At 43.4% G+C, this 20,168-nt stretch overlaps 3 protein-coding genes across 3 annotated transcripts; 2 read left to right on the forward strand and 1 right to left on the reverse strand.

Moving 5' to 3' along the window:
• Positions 1 to 413: 413 nt before the first annotated feature.
• On the forward strand, positions 414 to 6,232 carry LOC306710609 (UDP-glucuronosyltransferase 2A1-like; the record flags this gene model as incomplete). Its single annotated transcript, XM_079179248.1, is given in 6 exon segments — positions 414 to 418; positions 752 to 936; positions 2,509 to 2,724; positions 5,265 to 5,522; positions 5,615 to 5,691; positions 5,694 to 6,232. Coding segments are annotated over 6 exon segments (930 nt in total). The 3' UTR covers positions 5,883 to 6,232.
• Positions 6,233 to 6,372: 140 nt separating this feature from the next.
• Positions 6,373 to 16,376, reverse strand: ythdc1 (YTH N6-methyladenosine RNA binding protein C1). The gene is made up of 16 exons (XM_079179725.1): positions 16,196 to 16,376; positions 15,193 to 15,294; positions 14,736 to 15,049; positions 13,882 to 14,266; positions 13,692 to 13,754; positions 13,352 to 13,446; positions 13,139 to 13,247; positions 12,914 to 13,031; positions 12,753 to 12,837; positions 12,517 to 12,671; positions 9,437 to 9,516; positions 8,956 to 8,992; positions 8,656 to 8,695; positions 8,437 to 8,502; positions 8,146 to 8,337; positions 6,373 to 7,321 (listed from the first exon to the last, which is right to left on the reverse strand). The coding sequence occupies exons 1-16, from the start codon at positions 16,221 to 16,223 to the stop codon at positions 7,133 to 7,135; spliced, it is 2,058 nt and encodes a 685-aa protein (XP_079035851.1). The 5' UTR covers positions 16,224 to 16,376; the 3' UTR covers positions 6,373 to 7,132.
• Positions 16,377 to 18,451: 2,075 nt separating this feature from the next.
• Positions 18,452 to 19,529, forward strand: ufc1 (ubiquitin-fold modifier conjugating enzyme 1). Its single transcript, XM_079179529.1, has one exon. The coding sequence runs from the start codon at positions 18,574 to 18,576 to the stop codon at positions 19,090 to 19,092; it is 519 nt and encodes a 172-aa protein (XP_079035655.1). The 5' UTR covers positions 18,452 to 18,573; the 3' UTR covers positions 19,093 to 19,529.
• The last annotated feature ends 639 nt before the right edge of the window (positions 19,530 to 20,168 follow it).

Below are 20,168 nucleotides of genomic sequence, written 5' to 3' on the forward strand. Positions count from 1 at the left end.
AATTAACAAGCCAAATACCTAATTTTTGTGTTGTTTACAAAGAGTCTGAACTGTATATAAAAACTTTAAAATGCTGTACCAACAAAAAGGCCATTAAAACATTAATGCCTGTGATATATGTATGAAATTACACAATCAGAATGTGTTCCTTAGTGTCCCCTTTTACTCTTTCTTTATATCGTTTTTTAATGCTTTTATTTCTGTCTGTTTTCCTTGTCTTCTGTGGTCCCCGGCATGTTAGTTGTAATGTATGTATTACAATTGTTCAATAAAAAATAAAAAAATGCTTCCGGGGGATTTTTTTTTTAAAAAGCCCAAAGATTAAACAATTTGGTAATGAACGACACACAGGATCACACACTGGAATGGGTTTGTGTACGATCCATCTACTAATCATCAGGGACATTGGTGAGATGAGGTACACAACATGAATAAAGCAAACAGAAAAGAAACAATTTCAACAAGCTCCACAATTTACAGCCATGAGAGCTAAAAGGTTATGATCACAGTTAAAATATGGAACAGGAAGTCTTCATCACTGGTTCCCTCCACAAACAGATTCTTCCATTGGTTTTTACATTATAACAAAAAATAATCTCTGTGTCAAACTATCACTGTCACATGACTTCACGTTAGTCTATAAAGGAACTCCATGCATGTCTGTCTGTCCGTTATTGTCCAATCAGGGTGCAGCTCTTATCTTTAACTGACCTCTGATCAGTCTGGACTTTGGAGTTGTTGTTGTTGTCAGACCAGATTTCACTTTTCTCAACGTCTCTGAGACAGAAAACAGAAATAACAGAATAGAGGATCGTTTTAACTTTTTGACTCATGATGCAGGTTTTCCCGCCTCTTCTTCTTCTTCTCCCCCCTTCCTACTGGTCCTCCTCCATCCTTATTATCCAGCTGATGGCAGCCATGTTCTGGTTTTCCCGGGTGAGTACAGCCACTGGTCATCATGTTCACATGTTCATCGTGTTCCTTGTGTTCATCGTGTTCCTCGTGTTCATCGTGTTCCTCGTGTTCACCATGTTTCTCATGTTCATCATGTTCCTCATGTTTCTCATGTTCATCATGTTTCTCATGTTCATTGTTCATCATGTTCCTCATGTTCCTCATGTTTCTCATGTTCATTGTTCATCATGTTCCTCATGTTCATCATGTTTCTCATGTTCATCATGTTCATCATGTTTCTCATGTTCATCATGTTCATTATGTTCCTCATGTTCATCATGTTCCTCATGTTTCTCATGTTCATCATGTTCATTATGTTCCTCATGTTCCTCATGTTTCTCATGTTCATCATGTTCCTCATGTTCCTCATGTTTATCATGTTCATCATGTTTCTCATGTTCATCATGTTCATTATGTTCATCATGTTCCTCATGTTTCTCATGTTCATCATGTTCCTCATGTTTCTCATGTTCCTCATGTTCCTCATGTTCCTCATGTTCCTCATGTTTCTCATGTTCATCATGTTCATCATGTTCCTCATGTTCCTCATGTTCCTCATGTTCCTCATGTTCCTCATGTTCCTCATGTTCCTCATGTTCATCATGTTCCTCATGTTCATCATGTTCCTCATGTTCCTCATGTTCATCATGTTCCTCATGTTCATCATGTTCATCATGTTCATTATGTTCCTCATGTTCCTCATGTTTCTCATGTTCCTCATGTTCCTCATGTTCCTCATGTTCCTCATGTTCATCATGTTCCTCATGTTCCTCATGTTCATCATGTTCCTCATGTTCATCATGTTCCTCATGTTCCTCATGTTCATCATGTTCCTCATGTTCATCATGTTCCTCATGTTCATCATGTTCATCATGTTCATCATGTTCCTCATGTTCCTCATGTTCATCATGTTCCTCATGTTCATCATGTTCCTCATGTTTCTCATGTTCATCATGTTCCTCATGTTTCTCATGTTCCTCATGTTTCTCATGTTCATCATGTTCCTCATGTTCCTCATGTTCATCATGTTCCTCATGTTCCTCATGTTCATCATGTTCCTCATGTTCCTCATGTTCATCATGTTCCTCATGTTCATCATGTTCCTCATGTTCATCATGTTCCTCATGTTCCTCATGTTCATCATGTTCATCATGTTCCTCATGTTCCTCATGTTCTACTTGTCTCTGTTGTTTTTGATGTTTCCAGACTAATCAGTTTATGTTTCTTATTTTTCTTCTTCAGGTCCCGTATAAAAAATCTGAGTTTCAAGGCATCACTGAGGAGTTCATCCACTTCTCGATGTACAAGTCTCACGTCTCGTCTCCGCTGCAGAAGTTTACGATGTTTCGTGATTTCATGCGTCAGTCGGTCGACTTCGGGATGCAACAGTGCGACTCCATGTTGAAGAACGAGCAGCTGATGGCGACTCTGCGATTCTGAAAGCAACAAAGTTTAAAAGTGAAGTTTTTTTTAAATGTGAAAAAATAAATGGAGTTTAGTGCCCCGTCCCTTCAGAATAAAAGCCTCATTGGTTGCTGTTTCTTGTGTGGACAGGAAGTCCCAGCAGCTTCTGCACGACTCTGGGGAAAGCCGACGTGGGCGGTCTGCACTGCAAACCGGCCAATCAGCTGCCAGAGGCACAAGCTCCACTTCCTTCGGCTCTGATCACTGACAGGAATTTTTTTAAGGTAATTTGGAGGTTCAGAGGAAAAGCTCCCAGAACTTTGGCAGCGAAGCTCTCTGATTGGATCCCTCAGAACGCCCTGGTGGGTACACACACCTATCGTTTTTTTAATTACAAAGGAGGGTAAAGATTTGTATCATTAGGCGGGAATCGAGTCCGGGTCTCCCGCGCGGCGGCACCTGGCGATCTGCTGAAACGTCCTAAACTCATTTCCATTCATTTCCAATGATAGTCCTGAACCAGTGCGGACGAAATATATCTTTGGCCACTAGCGGCGCTGTGGAGCCGACGGACTCAATATATGTTTGATCTACAGTCAGGCCGCCAGTATTTAGACTGTGACACACTTTTTCTACTTTTAGCTCTTTACACAACTCCAGTAGATTTGAAATGAATCATCAACATGTGGTTGAAGTGAAGACTTTCAGCTTTAATATAAAGGATAATAATATACCGGCTAACGACCTGAATGTGTGCTGCAGGTTTGATAAGCCTGCTCTCACACCCCCCACCTGCCCCATCATCATCAAACAACCACCTACACCCCCCGCCTCCTCCTCACCTCTCCCAGCCGACCCCCCACCGGCACTGAGGGGTTCATCTGTTCTACTTTTTTGCTGCCCTTTTTTATTCTTTATATATTTGTTCTTGTTTATTGTAAAATAGTGTTTGTACATTGAGAGCGGAGTGGAAACCGGAGACAAAAATCCATGTATGCGTTCACGCACATGGCCAATAAAGCTGATTCTGATTCTGAAAACAGCGATATCACATGAAGCGTTTAGGAATTACAGACATTTTTATCCAGTTATCCACATTTCCAGAGGCTCAAAACTAAATAGACAAACGTGTTCATGGACCGATGTGTCGGTTTGGTTTCGTACATTCTTAAAAAGAAGAAATATCGGTTCTTTTTTATTTTTTATCAAACATATATTGCGTCTTTCGGCTCCACAGCGCTGCTAGTGGCCACATATATATTACATCCGTACTGGTTTAGGACTACCATAGGAAATGAATGGAAATGGTTTTAGGGCGTTTTAGCTAAAGAATCCTGGGATCGATTCCCGCCAATGCAAAGAATCTTTACCTCGTCTGTAACAAATAAAACGCACAGAGAGTCCATTCCTGCACGGGGACTGAGTGATATCCTGCAGAGCAGTGACTCAGTGGTCCGGTGTGTTTCTGTCCCTGGTGCTGCACTTAATACCGGTCTGTATTTAGGCACTTCTTTGCTGAGGTTTGATCTGTTGAAGAGAAAATCCTGATTTATAAATGATATATTTAGCAGGAGGCAAACCACTCCTCCTGCCCCCCGGTGTCTCCGGTAACCCCGGAGAGAGCCGCTGCTCCTCCAACTTAAAGCTCTAAAACACTTTTCCGGTTCAATAAAAGAAACGGTGAAACCAGTGGATTATCTGATGTTTCAAAGTTCCTCCACCAGCTGATCACAGAGGAAGAGCTGGAGACGAGACAAAGAAATAAAAACAAACAGAGAAACAGATAAACGAGACCTCTTATGATCTTATGACTGTATATCGTTGTTTTTTTTAAATCAAACATATATTAAGTCCGTCGGCTCCACAGCGCTGCTAGTGGCCAAAGATATATTACATCCGTACTGGTTTAGGACTATTATAGGAAATGGATGGAAATGGGAGGTTCTATAAATATGGAAGCTCCGCCCATGACATCTCGTAGCGCATTGGTGGTTCAGTGGTAGAATTCTCGCCTGCCACGCGGGAGGCCCGGGTTCGATTCCCGGCCAATGCAAAATACCTTTTTATTTTTATTTCGGGGTTAGTGAGTTAGTGTTAATTTTAGAATTAGTGTTAGGGTCAATTTTAGGGTTAGTGTTAGTCAGGTTAGGTTGGAAGTCACAGGGGTACGGGGAACATTTATCTAAAAAGATCTTTGAGTTTTCTTTATTGGGGGCACAGTTCTGCTAAACCCCCCCATAAAAGTACAAAAAACATGGACTAAAAGTTTAAAAATGGGGTAAAGAAAATATAATAAACCAATAAAATAATAAAAGGGGTTTAAAAACTTTTAAATTTAAGTCTCCCGAGTAGAGGTTCTCATAAAAGTCGGGTAAGTTTAAAACGCTGTCCAGGATGAGCTAAAGTTAAAATAAAGCTTTTTATGAATAATGGCTGGAATAATGGGTAATAGAGATAAAACAACATAAAAGCACACTAATACACTAGTGTTTCCTTAGTATAAGTGCATTAAAAGACAAATAAATATAAATATATACAAAATAAATAATAATATATACACACACGCACACAAGGTTAAAAAAGTGCTCATGTCTAAAATTGTATAAGAAAATAAGTGCAAAAGTTAAAAGCTCAGGAAACACCGGGTTAAAATTGAAGTGCTATAAAATGTGTAATGTTGTGCTCTGGTTGTCATCTCACAATGATCTAAGAGGAGTGGAATAACGTTAGTCTTAGTCTTAGTCTTAGTCTTGGGTTACTTAGTTTTAGGGTTCGGGTATATATGGATATATTTTTTTATAAAAAAACAGAATTTATAAATATAACGGTCTGAGTCTTTCTTTAAAAAAATATTTTTGAATATCATCAGAAATAATATTATTGGAATGTTTTGTGGCTCAATGAAGCACAATCCTTTCACAATAAAAGCCCCCGTGTCTCCTCCCTCCCAGGTCACCCGAAGACGAGAGCGTTCGTGACTCACGGCGGCACCAACGGTCTGCACGAGGCCGTGTTCCACGCCGTGCCGATGGTCCGACAATCTCGCCCGTCTCACGCGCCGCGGCGCCGCTCTCGTCCTCGACTTCAACCTCCTGAAGTCCGACGACCTCGCGAAGGCACTGCACGCCGTCATCGACCAGCCGGGGTGAGGACGACGACAGGAAGTGTTACGTTTTAGTTCTTTTAACGTTGTTTGTTATTTTAGCCATTGTCATTTTTTTGTGTGACCAGTTTTTTTTCCTCCCATGATGCTTAGCTACAAGTCCAGCGTGCGCCGTCTGTCGGCCGCTGAGCGCCGCCGTCTTCTGGGTGGAGTTCGTGATGCGACACGGCGCCGGTGGGGAGCGCAACACCTGCGTCCGGCGTCACGCGACCCGAACTGGTTCCAGTGCCACAGCTTGGACACCGGCGCCGCTCTGCTGGTCGCCGTGAAGACCGGCGCCGCACTCTGCTGGAGCAGCGACGCTGCCGAGAAAAGACCGACTGAGGAGTTTTTATTCAATAACACACAACAAAATGATTAATTCATCAATAATCAAGACACGAATCTGAAAATCATTGAAGATTAACATGTTATTACCTTGTAATAAGGAAATGTTTTAAGATCTATCCGAAATATTTTTGTTCCAGTTTGATGAAGTTTGTTGAAACAAAAAAATTGAATTTAGTTTAAATGTTATCCGATTACCCTCAATAGTAATCCGATTACCCTCCTAAAACAGAAACCCAAACACCTGTCACATGAGAGAAGAAATATGCTGATTGTTTTTGATTCAAGATTGTTTTATTTTGTACAAAAACAAGCTCCGCCCCTTCCTTTCAGAAACAAATAAAGTTTTAACCTTCAATCTTTTCTTTTAACACTTTAACCGGATGATCAATACACAATAAAACAGATCAGCTGGATGTTTGTTTAACATGGTGACAACCAATCAGAAGAAAAAGAGAGGCGTGTTCTTTTTAATTCATGAAACAGTGTGCTGACGCGTCATCACCACCAGGAGGCGATCCGAGTAAAAAAGAAACAGAAAACTTTATTGTTTTTGTGACGAAGACCTACAGAAATAAAGAAATATAATAATGTGATTCACTTCATACTGATGATTAAAGTACAGTCACTGATCAGGAAACACAAAATAAACCTGAAAATAAATAAATGAACTGTAGCAGATTTACATTAAACAAAAAGAGAATAAAATAAACAGAAATGTTTATAAAAATCTATTAAAAATAAAGAGAAAAGTCTGGTGGAAGTTAAATTTTTCTTCTTCAGGTTTTAAATGATTTTCTTTTTCTTCACATTTAATTTGAAGGAAAAAACTTAAACTTTTCACAATAAAAGCAAAACGTGGAGAAATAAATGGAAATAAATGTTTCTGTTTCCCGTTTGTCATCGTGTGACACGTCAAAGGGCCTCAACCCTCATGTTGGGAACCTCTCAACTAAAAACATGAAAAAAAAACTGTTTCCTGTCATTCACACGCTGCACAGAGAGGATTCTGGGTAACGTAGAGTGAAGGTTGAAGAGGAATCAGGCTGTTCCTGTGCTGTGATGTCACTTCCTTTGTTATACGAGATCATCAAAATAAATGTTTGACAAAACTCAACAGATTTTATATTTATACCGTTTTGTTTTTCCCCCCAATATTTTATTTTAGCATAAAAAGTGATGATGCAGCTGATTCAAAAAAACAAACAGGAAACCAGCAAAAAAAACACAGATGACTGTCAAAATAAAAGCCCCTGCAGGCTGACAGGATGGGACATCATCGGATCACCTACGGTACCGCCCCCTCTCCTTGTCCCTCTCTCTCTCTCGTTCTCTGTCCCTCCCCCGCTCCCTCTCTCTCTCGCGGCGGGGTCCTCCGCGCTCTCGTTCTCGCTGCCGCTCGCGCTCACGTCGACTGCTCACCACCGCCTGAGTCCTCCGCAGGAAGTCGTCCACGCGCATGTCGTAGTCGTGCTGCATGATGGGAAAAAAAAACAACAGGTCAGAAAAAATGATAACTTATCAGTTAAGATTTTATAGATTTTGATTCCTGAAAGATTCAGCTGTTGATTAAAATAAAAATACAAGATTAGAAATAAATCTTAATCACAAACATTCATATTATTATTGATTGATTTATATTATACTCTATATTCCATGTAATATTTATTGTAGTTTAATAACATATATACATACACACATACAATAATTCTACTTTGTGTTTATTATTGAGGTCGTAGACGGTGATGCTGTTCTATTGAGAAGTGTTTCTGTTATTTTGTCCACCGTGTCCAAACAGAAATGGAGGTAAACTATCAGGAAGCAGAACTCCTGGCAGAGCGTCACAGTAGAGCGACAGTAGAGCATCAGTGTCAGTAGAGCGACAGTAGAGCGTCACAGTAGAGCATCACAGTAGAGCGGCAGTAGAGTGTCACAGTAGAGCGACAGTAGAGCATCAGTGTCAGTAGAGCGACAGTAGAGTGATAGTAGAGCATCAGTAGAGCGTCACAGTATGGCGACAGTAGGGCGTCACAGTAGAGCGACAGTAGAGCATCAGTGTCAGAGCGACAGTAGAGCGTCACAGTAGAGTTGTCACAATAGAGTGACAGTAGGGCATCACAGTAGAGCGACAGTAGAGCATCAGTAGAGCGTCACAGTAGAGCGACGGTAGAGCATCACAGTGTCAGTAGAGCATCAGTAGAGCGTCACAGTAGAGCGTCAGTAGAGCGACAGTAGAGCATCACAGTGTCAGTAGAGCATCACAGTAGAGCGTCACAGTAGAGCAACAGTAGACTCACCGGGCTGGAGGTAAAAGCTCGGTGCTGCGGTGCCCGCTGCTTGTCTCTGAAGCGAGGGGGCGGAGCCTCGTGCGGCGGCAGAGGGGGGTGGTGGTGGTGATGGTAGGTCTGGTGGGGGGGAGGAGGGGGGTGGCTGTGGTGGTAGTAGGGGGGGTGGTGGGGGGGCGGCTGCTCCACGGCGGGGTACGTCGCCTGATGACACACACATGACATCATCACTAGTTCAGTCTGTTGTCAATAACCTGATCAATAGATCAATAACTGATCAATAGATCAATAACAGAGTCTTACCAGAGTCTGCCAGGGAGCAGGAGGACCAACGTTGTGGTGATAGTCCCTCATGTAGTCGTTATAGGACTGAAACAGGACACACAGGTGAGACCATGAACGCACCTCAACTCACCTGTATGTAGCTACAGCAAAGCTAACAGGAAACTGTGGTCATAAGACTGAGCACAGGTCCACCTGAGCTAACATGCTAACATGAAGCTAAGCTAACAGGTTACTCACCCCGTTGAGGAAAACATCTCGTCTGACGGTGGAGAAACGTCTGAAAACAAGAAAGAAACTTCAATGAACAATCTCTAACAATAGTTAGCTGAACATTATTTTGAAAGGTTTCATGTTAAAGATAACTTCCTGTTTGTGTTTTTATACTTAAAACATTTCAAAAGTTGCAAATAAAAACAAATTCAAACATTTTCAATTAAACCAGATTTCCTTTCAGTTTTTAATCTTTCAACATATTTTCCTGACTGATGCTGCTGTAGCCCCGCCCACTTCCTGTGACCTGCTTCAGGTGAGTCTCACCTGTCCACCGGCTGGTTACGAAGGTCCTGAATGAACCCTGAAAATAAAATAGATTCTTCTGTTAAATTTTACTTTTCCATCAGTGACTCTGGCCGCTGAGCAGACGAAAGGTTCAGTTCACACACAAATAAATAAAAACATTAAAAACAATTAAAATAACAAACAAATTCATAAAAACATAAAATACATAAAACAAAGATCCTCAGACGCTTTAAAAGCAGCAAAATACAAATAAACTATGAAACACTAAAAATAACATTTCAGCAAAAGAAATACAAAATATAAAAATTCAATAAAATTAGTGAATATAATAAAAAAACGTTTTGAACTCAAAGGAATATAAATAAAACTTATGAATATAAATAAATAAAAACATCATCACAGCTTTTTTACAGAGTGCAGTTGGTTTCACAGTTTACATTTTATGAATTCATGAAGTTATTTAAACAAAAACGTAGATTTAATGTTTCAGATTCTCGACCTGCTCGCTGGTTGAAGTCGGGCGGACCGTCGGCTCGCGGTCGTTTCCTGCCGTGGAGGTCGAACTCTTCAGGACGACGCCTACGTAGACAAGTTCACAATTAAGACACACACACGCACACAATATATACACACACACACACACACACACACACACACACACACATTATTACACACTCTGGAAAAAACTCAGTCAGGTCGAATTCAAACAGAAGAAGAAGAAACTCACAGTACTTCATCAAAACTACTTCAAAAGATTGTTTTTAAAAGCTTCCAATGGAACAGATTTACTCTCCAGTAATAAAGGTTCGACGAGTCGTCCAGGTGAGAGGCGTCAACAGGTGACATCACTTCCTGTTTCAATTAACATCATCAGAGCCAAACAAGACTTCTACATCCAATTAAAACACCAATCAGATACCAGACCTCCTGCTGTCTACTGGTCCTCCTGCTGTCTACTGGTCCTCCTGCTGTCTACTGGTCCTCCTGCTGTCTACTGGTCCTCCTACTGTCTACTGGTCCTCCTGCTGTCTACTGGTCCTCCTGCTGTCTACTGGTCCTCCTGCTGTCTACTGGTCCTCTCTACTGTCTACTGGTCCTCCTGCTGTCTACTGGTCCTCTCTACTGTCTACTGGTCCTCCTGCTGTCTACTGGTCCTCCTGTTGTCTACTGGTCCTCCTGCTGTCTACTGGTCCTCTCTACTGTCTACTGGTCCTCCTGCTGTCTACTGGTCCTCCTGCTGTCTACTGGTCCTCTCTACTGTCTACTGGTCCTCTCTACTGTCTACTGGTCCTCCTACTGTCTACTGGTCCTCCTGCTGTCTACTGGTCCTCCTGCTGTCTACTGGTCCTCTCTACTGTCTACTGGTCCTCCTGCTGTCTACTGGTCCTCCTACTGTCTACTGGTCCTCCTGCTGTCTACTGGTCCTCTACTGTCTACTGGTCCTCTACTGTCTACTGGTCCTCCTACTGTCTACTGGTCCTCCTGCTGTCTACTGGTCCTCCTGCTGTCTACTGGTCCTCCTACTGTCTACTGGTCCTCTCTACTGTCTACTGGTCCTCCTGCTGTCTACTGGTCCTCCTACTGTCTACTGGTCCTCCTGCTGTCTACTGGTCCTCCTGCTGTCTACTGGTCCTCCTGCTGTCTACTGGTCCTCCTACTGTCTACTGGTCCTCCTGCTGTCTACTGGTCCTCTCTACTGTCTACTGGTCCTCCTGCTGTCTACTGGTCCTCCTACTGTCTACTGGTCCTCCTGCTGTCTACTGGTCCTCCTGCTGTCTACTGGTCCTCCTGCTGTCTACTGGTCCTCCTGCTGTCTACTGGTCCTCCTGCTGTCTACTGGTCCTCCTGCTGTCTACTGGTCCTCCTGCTGTCTACTGGTCCTCCTGCTGTCTACTGGTCCTCCTACTGTCTACTGGTCCTCCTGCTGTCTACTGGTCCTCCTGCTGTCTACTGGTCCTCCTGCTGTCTACTGGTCCTCTCTACTGTCTACTGGTCCTCTCTACTGTCTACTGGTCCTCCTACTGTCTACTGGTCCTCCTACTGTCTACTGGTCCTCCTGCTGTCTACTGGTCCTCCTGCTGTCTACTGGTCCTCCTGTTGTCTCCCGGTCCAGTGACGTACTGGTCCTCCTAATCCTCCAGCATTTACACATATTTTGCTTCACACACACACACACACACACACACACACACACACTCTCTCACTCACACACACACACACACACACTCTCTCACTCACACACACAGCAATAAAAAAAACAAACAAAGAAGAAGAAGCCTCTTAAAGGGACAACATACCGCTTGTGTTGTATATGAGGGAGGGGCTGTTTGTGTCAACAACACTTTTGATTATAAAAAACAGTTTTTTCTCCTCATCAGTCCATGTTTAAGGCTTTTTATAAACCCTCTTATTTTGAAAGGGTGGACGGGGTGATGATGATGATGATGATGGTGCAGTCCTTTCAATCAACAAACAAAGCCCCGCCCCCTTTCAGACCAGCCCCGCCCCCTCCAGACCAGCAACACAGTCCTTAAAACAGAAACGACAAAACTTTCTCTCGTCGTTCTGTTGCTCCGTCCATTCAGGATTCTTTAACTTTTCTTATTTTTCTTTCCTCACACACTTTTATTTTCAGTTCATAAGAGAGAGCAACACACACACACGAGCTCTCAGTCCTGATTCAGTGTGTGTGTGTGTGTGTACTGGGGGAGGAGGGGGGTGTATAACTGTTCTTTCATGGAGGGGGGGGGGGGGGGGGGGGGGGGTCATCTCTTTCAGTCCAAGAGGATTTCTTATTTTTTAACAGAGTCCATCTTTTCCTTTATGCATCCCTGTAATTTTTACTTATTTGAGCAGGCGAGGAAACCCCGCCCCCAAAGACACTTCCTCACCCTCTCATTGGATATCGTCCAGAGGCCACGCCCCCTGTGTGACCAAACCTTCTCAGAAAAACCAGAAACAGTCCGCTGTGAGCTCAGTCCCTCACTTCCTGTCTCTCTCTCTCTTTTAGTTTTACCTCCCTCACCCACGCCCTCCTCCGTCAGTCCAGCCAGTGACGCTCGTTCCTTTAAGCTTTTATTCTGAAAGGGTCGGCCACAGTCCAGCTAAAAGCCAAACATTCTGATTTTTAGTTGTTTTTTTTTTTACTTCCGAAGTACGAAACTCCTGTAAAGAAAAAGAGCTTCAAAAGGAGAAGTTTAGCAACAACAAAAGCAACAAATCTAACTGATAGAAACTACAAATGTGCATCTTGTTGCTTAACTTAGACCTAATATAACTTAATATTTAATTAAGAGTTAAACTGAGATTTAATTTTAAACTGTTAAACGAGCATCACCTCACCAAGGACTTTAACTTCCTGCCTGACTTTTTTTTTTTTTGTGTGTCACTCTTTCCGGTGGAAAACTCCCGACTGGAAAAACAAACAACAACAACTAGAGAACCGGCAACGCTAGCCACGGGGGAAGCTAGCCGGCAGCGGTTGTTCTCCGTCGTCCGGCAGCAGGTGGCGCCGCGGTCGCAGCAGCAGCGGAAGAAGAAGAACAGGAAGCGGGAGGAGGAGCTTGGTGATTGGCTAACCTTCCCGGCTCGCGTTGCGGCGGTCGGCCTCGAGGTCGCGGCTCCGACGGCGTCCGGCGCTTGTGGCGGACGCGGCGAGCCACCTGGTGGATGTCCACGCTCTCGTCCAACGGGAACAAAGTGCAGAGCTGAGCGCCGATCTCCGGTTGGATCTCCTAAAAAAGAGACAAAAGTAGTTCAAAACCGTTCATGTGGCACAAAAGAATGAACCAAAGTAAAGGTAAAGGTGAGCTCACCTGTCCGTCACGGCCGATCTTCACCGGCTTGTGTTCGTTCCAGGGGTTTGACAGGTGAGCCGTCTTAGTGAAGGGAAGCTCTCTCCTGTAGAAATAATAAATATATGAGTTATATATATTCCATATAGTATATATATAATATATATGTTGTTGCTGTTTACCTGCAGAGCCAGTTGATCTTGAAGACTCCTCCCAGCATCTTGGCGTTCATACCAGCAGGAAGGACCCAGTGGATCGGAGATCCTCCGTGATGAGACTCCGACGCCAGACGAGCAAAACCTGAAGAACCAACGGAGGCCGATGAGTTCACAACGTTTAAACATCTGGAGGACAGGAAGTCGTGTTTGATAATGACGCTGTTAATGGATCCTTTTAGTTTTTATGACCTTGGAACTTCCCGCTCTCCCTCACGGAGAACACGAGGACGACGCTCCGAGCCGATCGGAACGCCGCGTTCAGCTTCTTCTCGTTCACCGGCAGCGTCGACCAAACGCCCTGAAGATCAAAAGCAATCGTCGTGACGACAAGAAGTCAAGACGTTTAAGAATGAGGCGCGTAAACGTTAGCGTGTAAACGTTAGCGTGTAAACGTTAGCGTACCTTAGCTTTAGCCAGAGACACGTTCTCGTGGTTGTTGCTCTTTATGAGGAAGAACCGAGCGTCTCGCAGGATGTACCGAAGCTTACTGGTGGGAGCTGAAACAATACAGGAGTAATCTGATTACTTTAACGAAAACTAGCCGCTTATAATCTGATTAAAGAAAACTAGCCGGCTGTAATCTGATTACTTATTAGAATAAAAACTGAATGGATTATGACTAAAAAGATTAAATTAAAAGATTTTTACACTAAATCTGATGGAATACCAAAACTATGAACCAACATGTTTAAAGTTAATCATGTTGATTATTAATAATCATTATTAAAAATGGCCGCCTTACTCTCCATTCCTTTGCGAACAGCTCGGACCGACGACGACAGCTTCTCCTGTTTCTTCTCTGAACCTTTCAGAATAAAAGCACAGAATTAAATCACAGCAACAAAAAAAGAGAGAAACCAGAGCGGCGGACATTTTTGTTTCGGGTCTTAATCTCTTCATGTAAGAGCTGACGTTGTCGTGGTCACGGTTACCTGAGGCCTCGGAGGCGGAGCCTGAGTGCACCGACTCCCCGTCGTCGGTGAAGCTGACGGAGGAGGCGGAGCGCGAGTCGCCGGCCTCGCTGCGAGTGTCGTAGTCGTTTCCCTCGCCGCGACGCTCGTACTCCTCTTCCTCGTCCTCCTCCTCGTCCTCCTTCTCTCCTTCCTCCTCCTCGTCATCCTCCTCTTCCTCCATGCCCTCCTCTTCCTCCTCCTCGTCCTCTACCTCGTGACCCTCGTCCTCTTCCTCTTCGTCCTCTACGTGGGACGCGGTGGGGGAGGAGCTTCCCGAGCCGGGCTCAGAGCCGTACTCTGCCGGCGCCGGCGCCTCTGATTGGTTGTCCCCACCGTGGGGGGAGGGGCTCGCCCGCCGCAACTTCTGAGGACAAACAGGAAGTGAGTTTTGATTGGCTGTCAAACTGAAAGGTGATACCAGTGCCTTCCTCGTCGCTGACGGCTCGTTCTGTCTCAGGGTTGTACCAGTACTGTCAGTAGCAGTACTATCAGTATGAGTAGTAGTATCAGTACTATCAGTATGAGTAGTAGTATCAGTACTATCAGTATGAGTAGTAGTATCAGTAGCAGTACTATCAGTATCAGTAGTAGTATCAGTACTATCAGTATGAGTAGTAGTATCAGTAGCAGTACTATCAGTATCAGTAGTAGTGTCAGTAGCAGTACTATCAGTATGAGTAGTAGTATCAGTACTATCAGTATGAGTAGTAGTGTCAGTAGCAGTACTATCAGTATGAGTAGTAGTATCAGTAGCAGTACTATCAGTATGAGTAGTAGTAGTATATGTGAATGTACCGTTTGTGTACTGTAGGTATTAATCGTAGTATTAGTACCTGGCTCAGAGCCTCCAGACCTCTCTGGGACTCTCTGCGTCGGACCTCCTCCCCCCCGCGGCTCCTGGTCGCCTCCCGCGCTCCTCGCCGGCCTTTCCTCTCCTCGTAGTACTCGTGGCGGTAGCTGGCGGCGGCTGCGGCGTGGCGAGCACGGGGGCTGGACGGCGCTTTCTTGGAGGAGGAGGAAGAGGAGGAGAGCGGTGGCCCTGGGGCTCTCTTATTGGCGGAAGAAGACCTGGAGGGGGCGTGGCCTGTAGAGGGGCGGAGCCTCTTTACATCCTGGCTACCTGAGTGCTCACTCTTCCTCTTTGTTCCTGTCAGACAGAGCGGAGGGTTTAGATGAGGTAGACAACTACTGCTTCATTTATTATTATTTATTGTTGTCAGCTGATTCAAGAAGTAGTACTACTAGTAGTAGTATCAGCAGTATGAGTAGTACTACCAGTAGTCTCAGTACCTTTCTTGTCGCTGACGGCTCGTTCTGTCTCGGGGTTGTAGAGCTCGTCGTCTTGATCCGGAGCTTCAGTCAGAATATCTTCCAGAACGTTCAGTTCTCCGTCTGAAACAACAACAACGTTGGTTTCATCTCACTTCCTTCATGTGACGTTAAAGAGTCAAACAGACGGAATGTTGCTGCTGTCTTCAGTCTGTTTTCATGAAGACGTCTTTAACTGACAACTCAACATTTACTTTACTTTGTAGAAAATACATAAATACATATTTGTCATGTTTCGCTGTGATTTTAGTCAGCAGCTCTAGTTTAGACTTTAAACTGTCAGAGCGATAGATTCTCAATCATTTACCTAAACCACTAAACACACGGATTACAGCTGTTCTATTTGAAAGTAAACTGAACACTAAATAATAAATCAGCAAAATAAAAGAATTCAAAATCAAACAATAATAAAACAGACTTTGATCATATTTAGACCACTGGACCATGTTGAGGCTCATCTTTGTTTACTAACTTTAAATTTACTCTCTTATTTAAGAGAGAAAAACTGAATGGAGGTTTTGAACTGATACTTTACTTTTAATTTAAAGTAATCTATTGATGATCCAACGCTTCAAAATCCACATTCATAAACGGAAGGACAGCTGTGTGCCTCATAGGGATCCTAATATTATACATAATATACATTTATAATGTGGAATAAATCTAACACTGTGTATATGGGTTAGACAGAGAGTCGTAGAATCAGTAGTTTTCTTAATGGAGTCTGGTTAGCAGCTGGTTAGCGTCGTGATTAATGAACGAGAGACACGTGCAGCTGGTCGTTAACTAGCTCACGTGGTACCTGGTCACACGTCACTAACAGCTTCATTAATAACTGATCAATAAACCCGCTGATTATCGATCCGCAGCTGAAAGGACAAGTCTCAACGGAACAAAAGACATTAGCACACATGCTAATACTGCTAACGGCCGCTAACAAAGCCGCCTGTCTCGTGCGCCTCACCTTTGTCCTCGCGCCGGTCGGCCGCCATCACAGCGGCTATGACGCGCTCCGGGCACAAAGCTTCAGTTAAATAAACAAACCTAACAGTTTTATTGTTTTGATTCAAACACGAAATAATCAGAAGAAAACAGACTAGAGAGCAGCTGAGAGACAGAAAATGGCGGATTGAGTCTGTTGTCGTAGCTTCTTCTTCTGCTGGTGTACAAAAGCAGCGTTGTGGTGAACTACCGCCACCTGCCGGACGGAGAGGCCACTTCCGGTTCTTCTTAAAGTTTTAATAAAGCAGCTATTTATTTTATTTTACTTTAAATTATCAGCAATAATATATATGCTGGCTAGCTAGATGAAATATATGTAATTAGCTTAGTTCATGTAAATAAAACAATAAAACATGTATCCATGAAAAAATATGTTTCTATTATAAAAGTATTGATAATAATAATATTATATATATAATATGATAATACAAATTAATTATAAAACATTATTCAAGTGATTAGTTGAATACCCTACTAGTATACTTTTTCATGATATTCTAATATTTAGAGATAGGATATTTGAGTTTTCTTAAGCTGTAAGCCATAATCAGCAATATTAAAAGAATAAAAGGCTTGCAATATTTCAGTTGATTTGTAATGAATCCAGAATGCATGACATTTTTGTTTTTTTAATTGCATTACACAAAATAAAGAACTTTATCACAATATTCTAATTTTCTGAGACAGTCCTGTATATTACCTCACAGGCAGACCACAGCTAGTGCGACTGGGCCGTGTGCTGTCTGATACGGTGGTCAGTGATACTGGAGCTCCACAGGGAACTCTTCTGTCTCCCTTCCTGTTCACCTTGTACACCACTGACTTCCAGGACAACTCAGGTTCATGACATCTGCAGAAGATCTCTGATGCCTCTGCAGTGGTCGGGTGTATCAGGGACGGACGGGAGGAGGAGTACAGGGCAGCAGTGGAGGACTTTGTGGAGTGGGCCGGTAGAAATCACCTGCTGCTGAACGTGGCCAAGACCAGAGAGATGGTGGTGGACTTCAGGAGGAAGACGACGGCTCCACAACCGCTGAGAGTTCTGGGAGAGGAGGTGGACACGGTGGAGGAGGACAAGTTCCTGGTGTCTCCATCAACAACAGTGAACTGGAAGACCAACATCAACGCTGTGTACAAGAAGGGGAGGAGTCGACTCTTTTTCATGAGGAAACTTCGATCCTTCAACGTGTGCAGCGAGATGTTGGAGATGTTCTACCAGTCTGTTGTGGTCAGTGCACTTTACTGCTCCGTAGTCTGCTGGAGCAGCATTGGAGCCGGAGACACCGACAGACTGAACAAACTGGTTCAGAGGCTCCATCATTGGCTGCAAACAAGACAATCTGGAACAGGTGGTGGAGAGGAGGACTCTGAAGAAACTATTCTCCAAACTGGATCACCAGGACCCCCCTCTGACCCACCTGCTGCAGGGACAGACTGATGCAGATACAGGAGAACATTCTGCATTAAGACTTTATAATGAATCACCTCTGAACAGATCATCCTTCACATGACTACACCAACGCTACACGGTTGTTGCTTGTTGTTGGTGATCCTTGCTCTACTGTTCAGTTTGTTTAGTTTACTTAGTTGTTAATTTCATACTATTCTAATTCATTGTACTGTGCACTTTTTTTTTTTTTTTGCATTTTAACTTTTTATTCTATTTGATCTTATTTCTTATTATTCTATTTCTTGAAATTCAATATCTGCTCTGTTATTTTATTGTACTGTATATATTGTGCATTTCCATCCTTCATATTTCATATTTTATTCTATTCTGTAACTTTCTGTACAAACTAATCTCCCCCTGGGGATGAATAAAGTTGACATCTATCTATATATGCTGGCTAGCTGGATTAAATATGTAATTACCACAATCTGTATGATTCTATATTAGGTTATGAAATGTATATATACATTAAATTATCACACTCAGTGTCTCAATGTGTTCCCTATAATCTTAACAACTACACAGCTAAACTTTCAATAACTGCTCAAATGTGTCTGTTTACACAAATGTATGTAAAAAAAAATAGATGAAAACAAACGGACGTTTATTCATTTGGGTTTTTTAATCCGACCTCACTCCGAACAGCGACTTCTAGACCGGGTTAATGGACCGGAATCTAGGTAATTACTGCAGGAGTGTGGGGGATTTTATTTTGAAAATCCCACACAGAAAGTGGTTCCTCTTGACGCGCAGCCCCGTCTTGTCCAACCGGAAGTACACGTCAGTACTGAGACCGGGACTGAAGACAAACTTTAACCCAAACTGAAGCTGAATTTAAACCAGTTTTTTATTTTTATTAAATCTTATTTTCTTTTTTTCGGGGACTGAAAATGGCGGACGACGCAACGCGCAGGACCGTGTCGCAGATCCCGCTGCAAAAGACGCACGCGGGGCCGCGGGACCGCGCGCTGTGGCCGCAGCGGCTGAAGGAGGAGTACCAGGCTCTGATCCACTTTGTGGAGCAGAACAAGGCGGCGGACAACGACTGGTTCCGCCTCGAGTCCAATGCGGACGGCACGCGATGGACCGGCACGTGCTGGTTCATCCACGAGTTGCTGCGCTACGAGTTCCGGGTGGAGTTCGACATCCCGGTGACGTACCCGAACACCGCGCCCGAGGTCGCGATCCCGGAGCTGGATGGTAAGACCGAGAAGATGTACCGCGGCGGAAGGATCTGCCTCACGGACCACTTCGCGCCGCTCTGGGCCCGGAACGCGCCGCGCTTCGGTCTCGCGCACCTGATGGCGCTGGGGCTCGGACCCTGGCTCGCGGTGGAGATCCCGGACCTGATCAGCAAGGGTCACGTGGTCCACAAGGAGCAGCAGCGCGAGGCGGCCGCGGTGGAGTGACGTCACCGGACGAACACGTTGAACACTGATATAATAAATCTGAAATAAACTGAAATTAATTTCACTATTTGCTGGAGATTAATGTGAAGTTGGAACAAGATTGAAGATTGAAATATTTCGGGAAAATGTTTGAGTTGATTCTGAGTAAAACATTAAAATGTTATGGACACAAACTCACAGAAACAGATGATTCATTAAGTTAATGAATTGTTGAGGCAGTAATTGTATCATCTGGTAATTAAGAGTGAAGTTGTCATGAAACCTTCTTTGGCTTTTAGCGACCAGGAGACAAACCTCCAGTTCTTCAGAGCTTCATGTGTTAAAGCTGCATTCTCTCTAGTGTCCTCTGGTTGACTCCTCTGGTTGTATAGAAGTCTATGAGAAAATGACTCTACTTCTCTCTTGATTTATTACCTCAGTAAACATTGTAAACATGAGTTTATGGTCTCAATCTCTAGTTTCAAGTCTTCTTCAATGCTCCGGGTTCGACCTGCTGGAAAATGACGGCTCCATTTACGGCAGACAGGAAGTGCTTCAACCAAAACAGGAAGAGGATATCGCTTTTGTTTTCCCTGCTAGCTTTCAGTAGCTAACCCCAGTTACAAAGAGTATCAATGTCAGTTCTTACCAAACAAGTAACTGTAGAAACAAAATGCAGTGTGTCCAGTGTTACTGGCATTGAACTCTGTTCAACTTTATAAGTAACATAAAGAAACAACCTTCTAGTTATCTCGGGATAACTCATTAAAAAAATAATCACTAGGATGGCAGTTCTTGGCTTACGTAGAGACCAGAACCAGGACTAGTCTGATCCTTAAAGTAGCAATACTACAATATGAAATACTATGTCAAATGCTGTTCTGCATTGAAAATACCACTTCACATAAGTGTGAACTTCTTGCACCCTCTAGCCCCCAGAGGGGGGGGGGAAGAGTGTACACATGTAGTACAAATCACTTTTGAGAACGAATGAAATTATATTTTAAAATATTTAAAAAACGTGATGAAGAGATTCTGATCAAACGGACCATGTAACCTATTTTAATCACTCAAAAACATATATATACACAAAGTAC

The sequence above is a fragment of the Pholis gunnellus genome (genome assembly GCF_910591455.1).
Source record: "Pholis gunnellus genome assembly, chromosome: 18".
NCBI lineage: Eukaryota > Metazoa > Chordata > Actinopteri > Perciformes > Pholidae > Pholis > Pholis gunnellus.

Coding starts and splice junctions, on each gene's coding strand:
- ythdc1 (XM_079179725.1), bottom strand. CDS start 16,223: ATGGCGGCCGACCGGCGCGAGGACAAAG. Junction 15,295..16,195: donor CGACCGGCGCGAGGACAAAG/GTGAGGCGCACG, acceptor TTGTTGTTTCAG/ACGGAGAACTGAACGTTCTG. Junction 8,696..8,955: donor CGTAACCAGCCGGTGGACAG/GTGAGACTCACC, acceptor TCTTGTTTTCAG/ACGTTTCTCCACCGTCAGAC.
- ufc1 (XM_079179529.1), top strand. CDS start 18,574: ATGGCGGACGACGCAACGCGCAGGACCGTGTCGCAGATCCCGCTGCAA.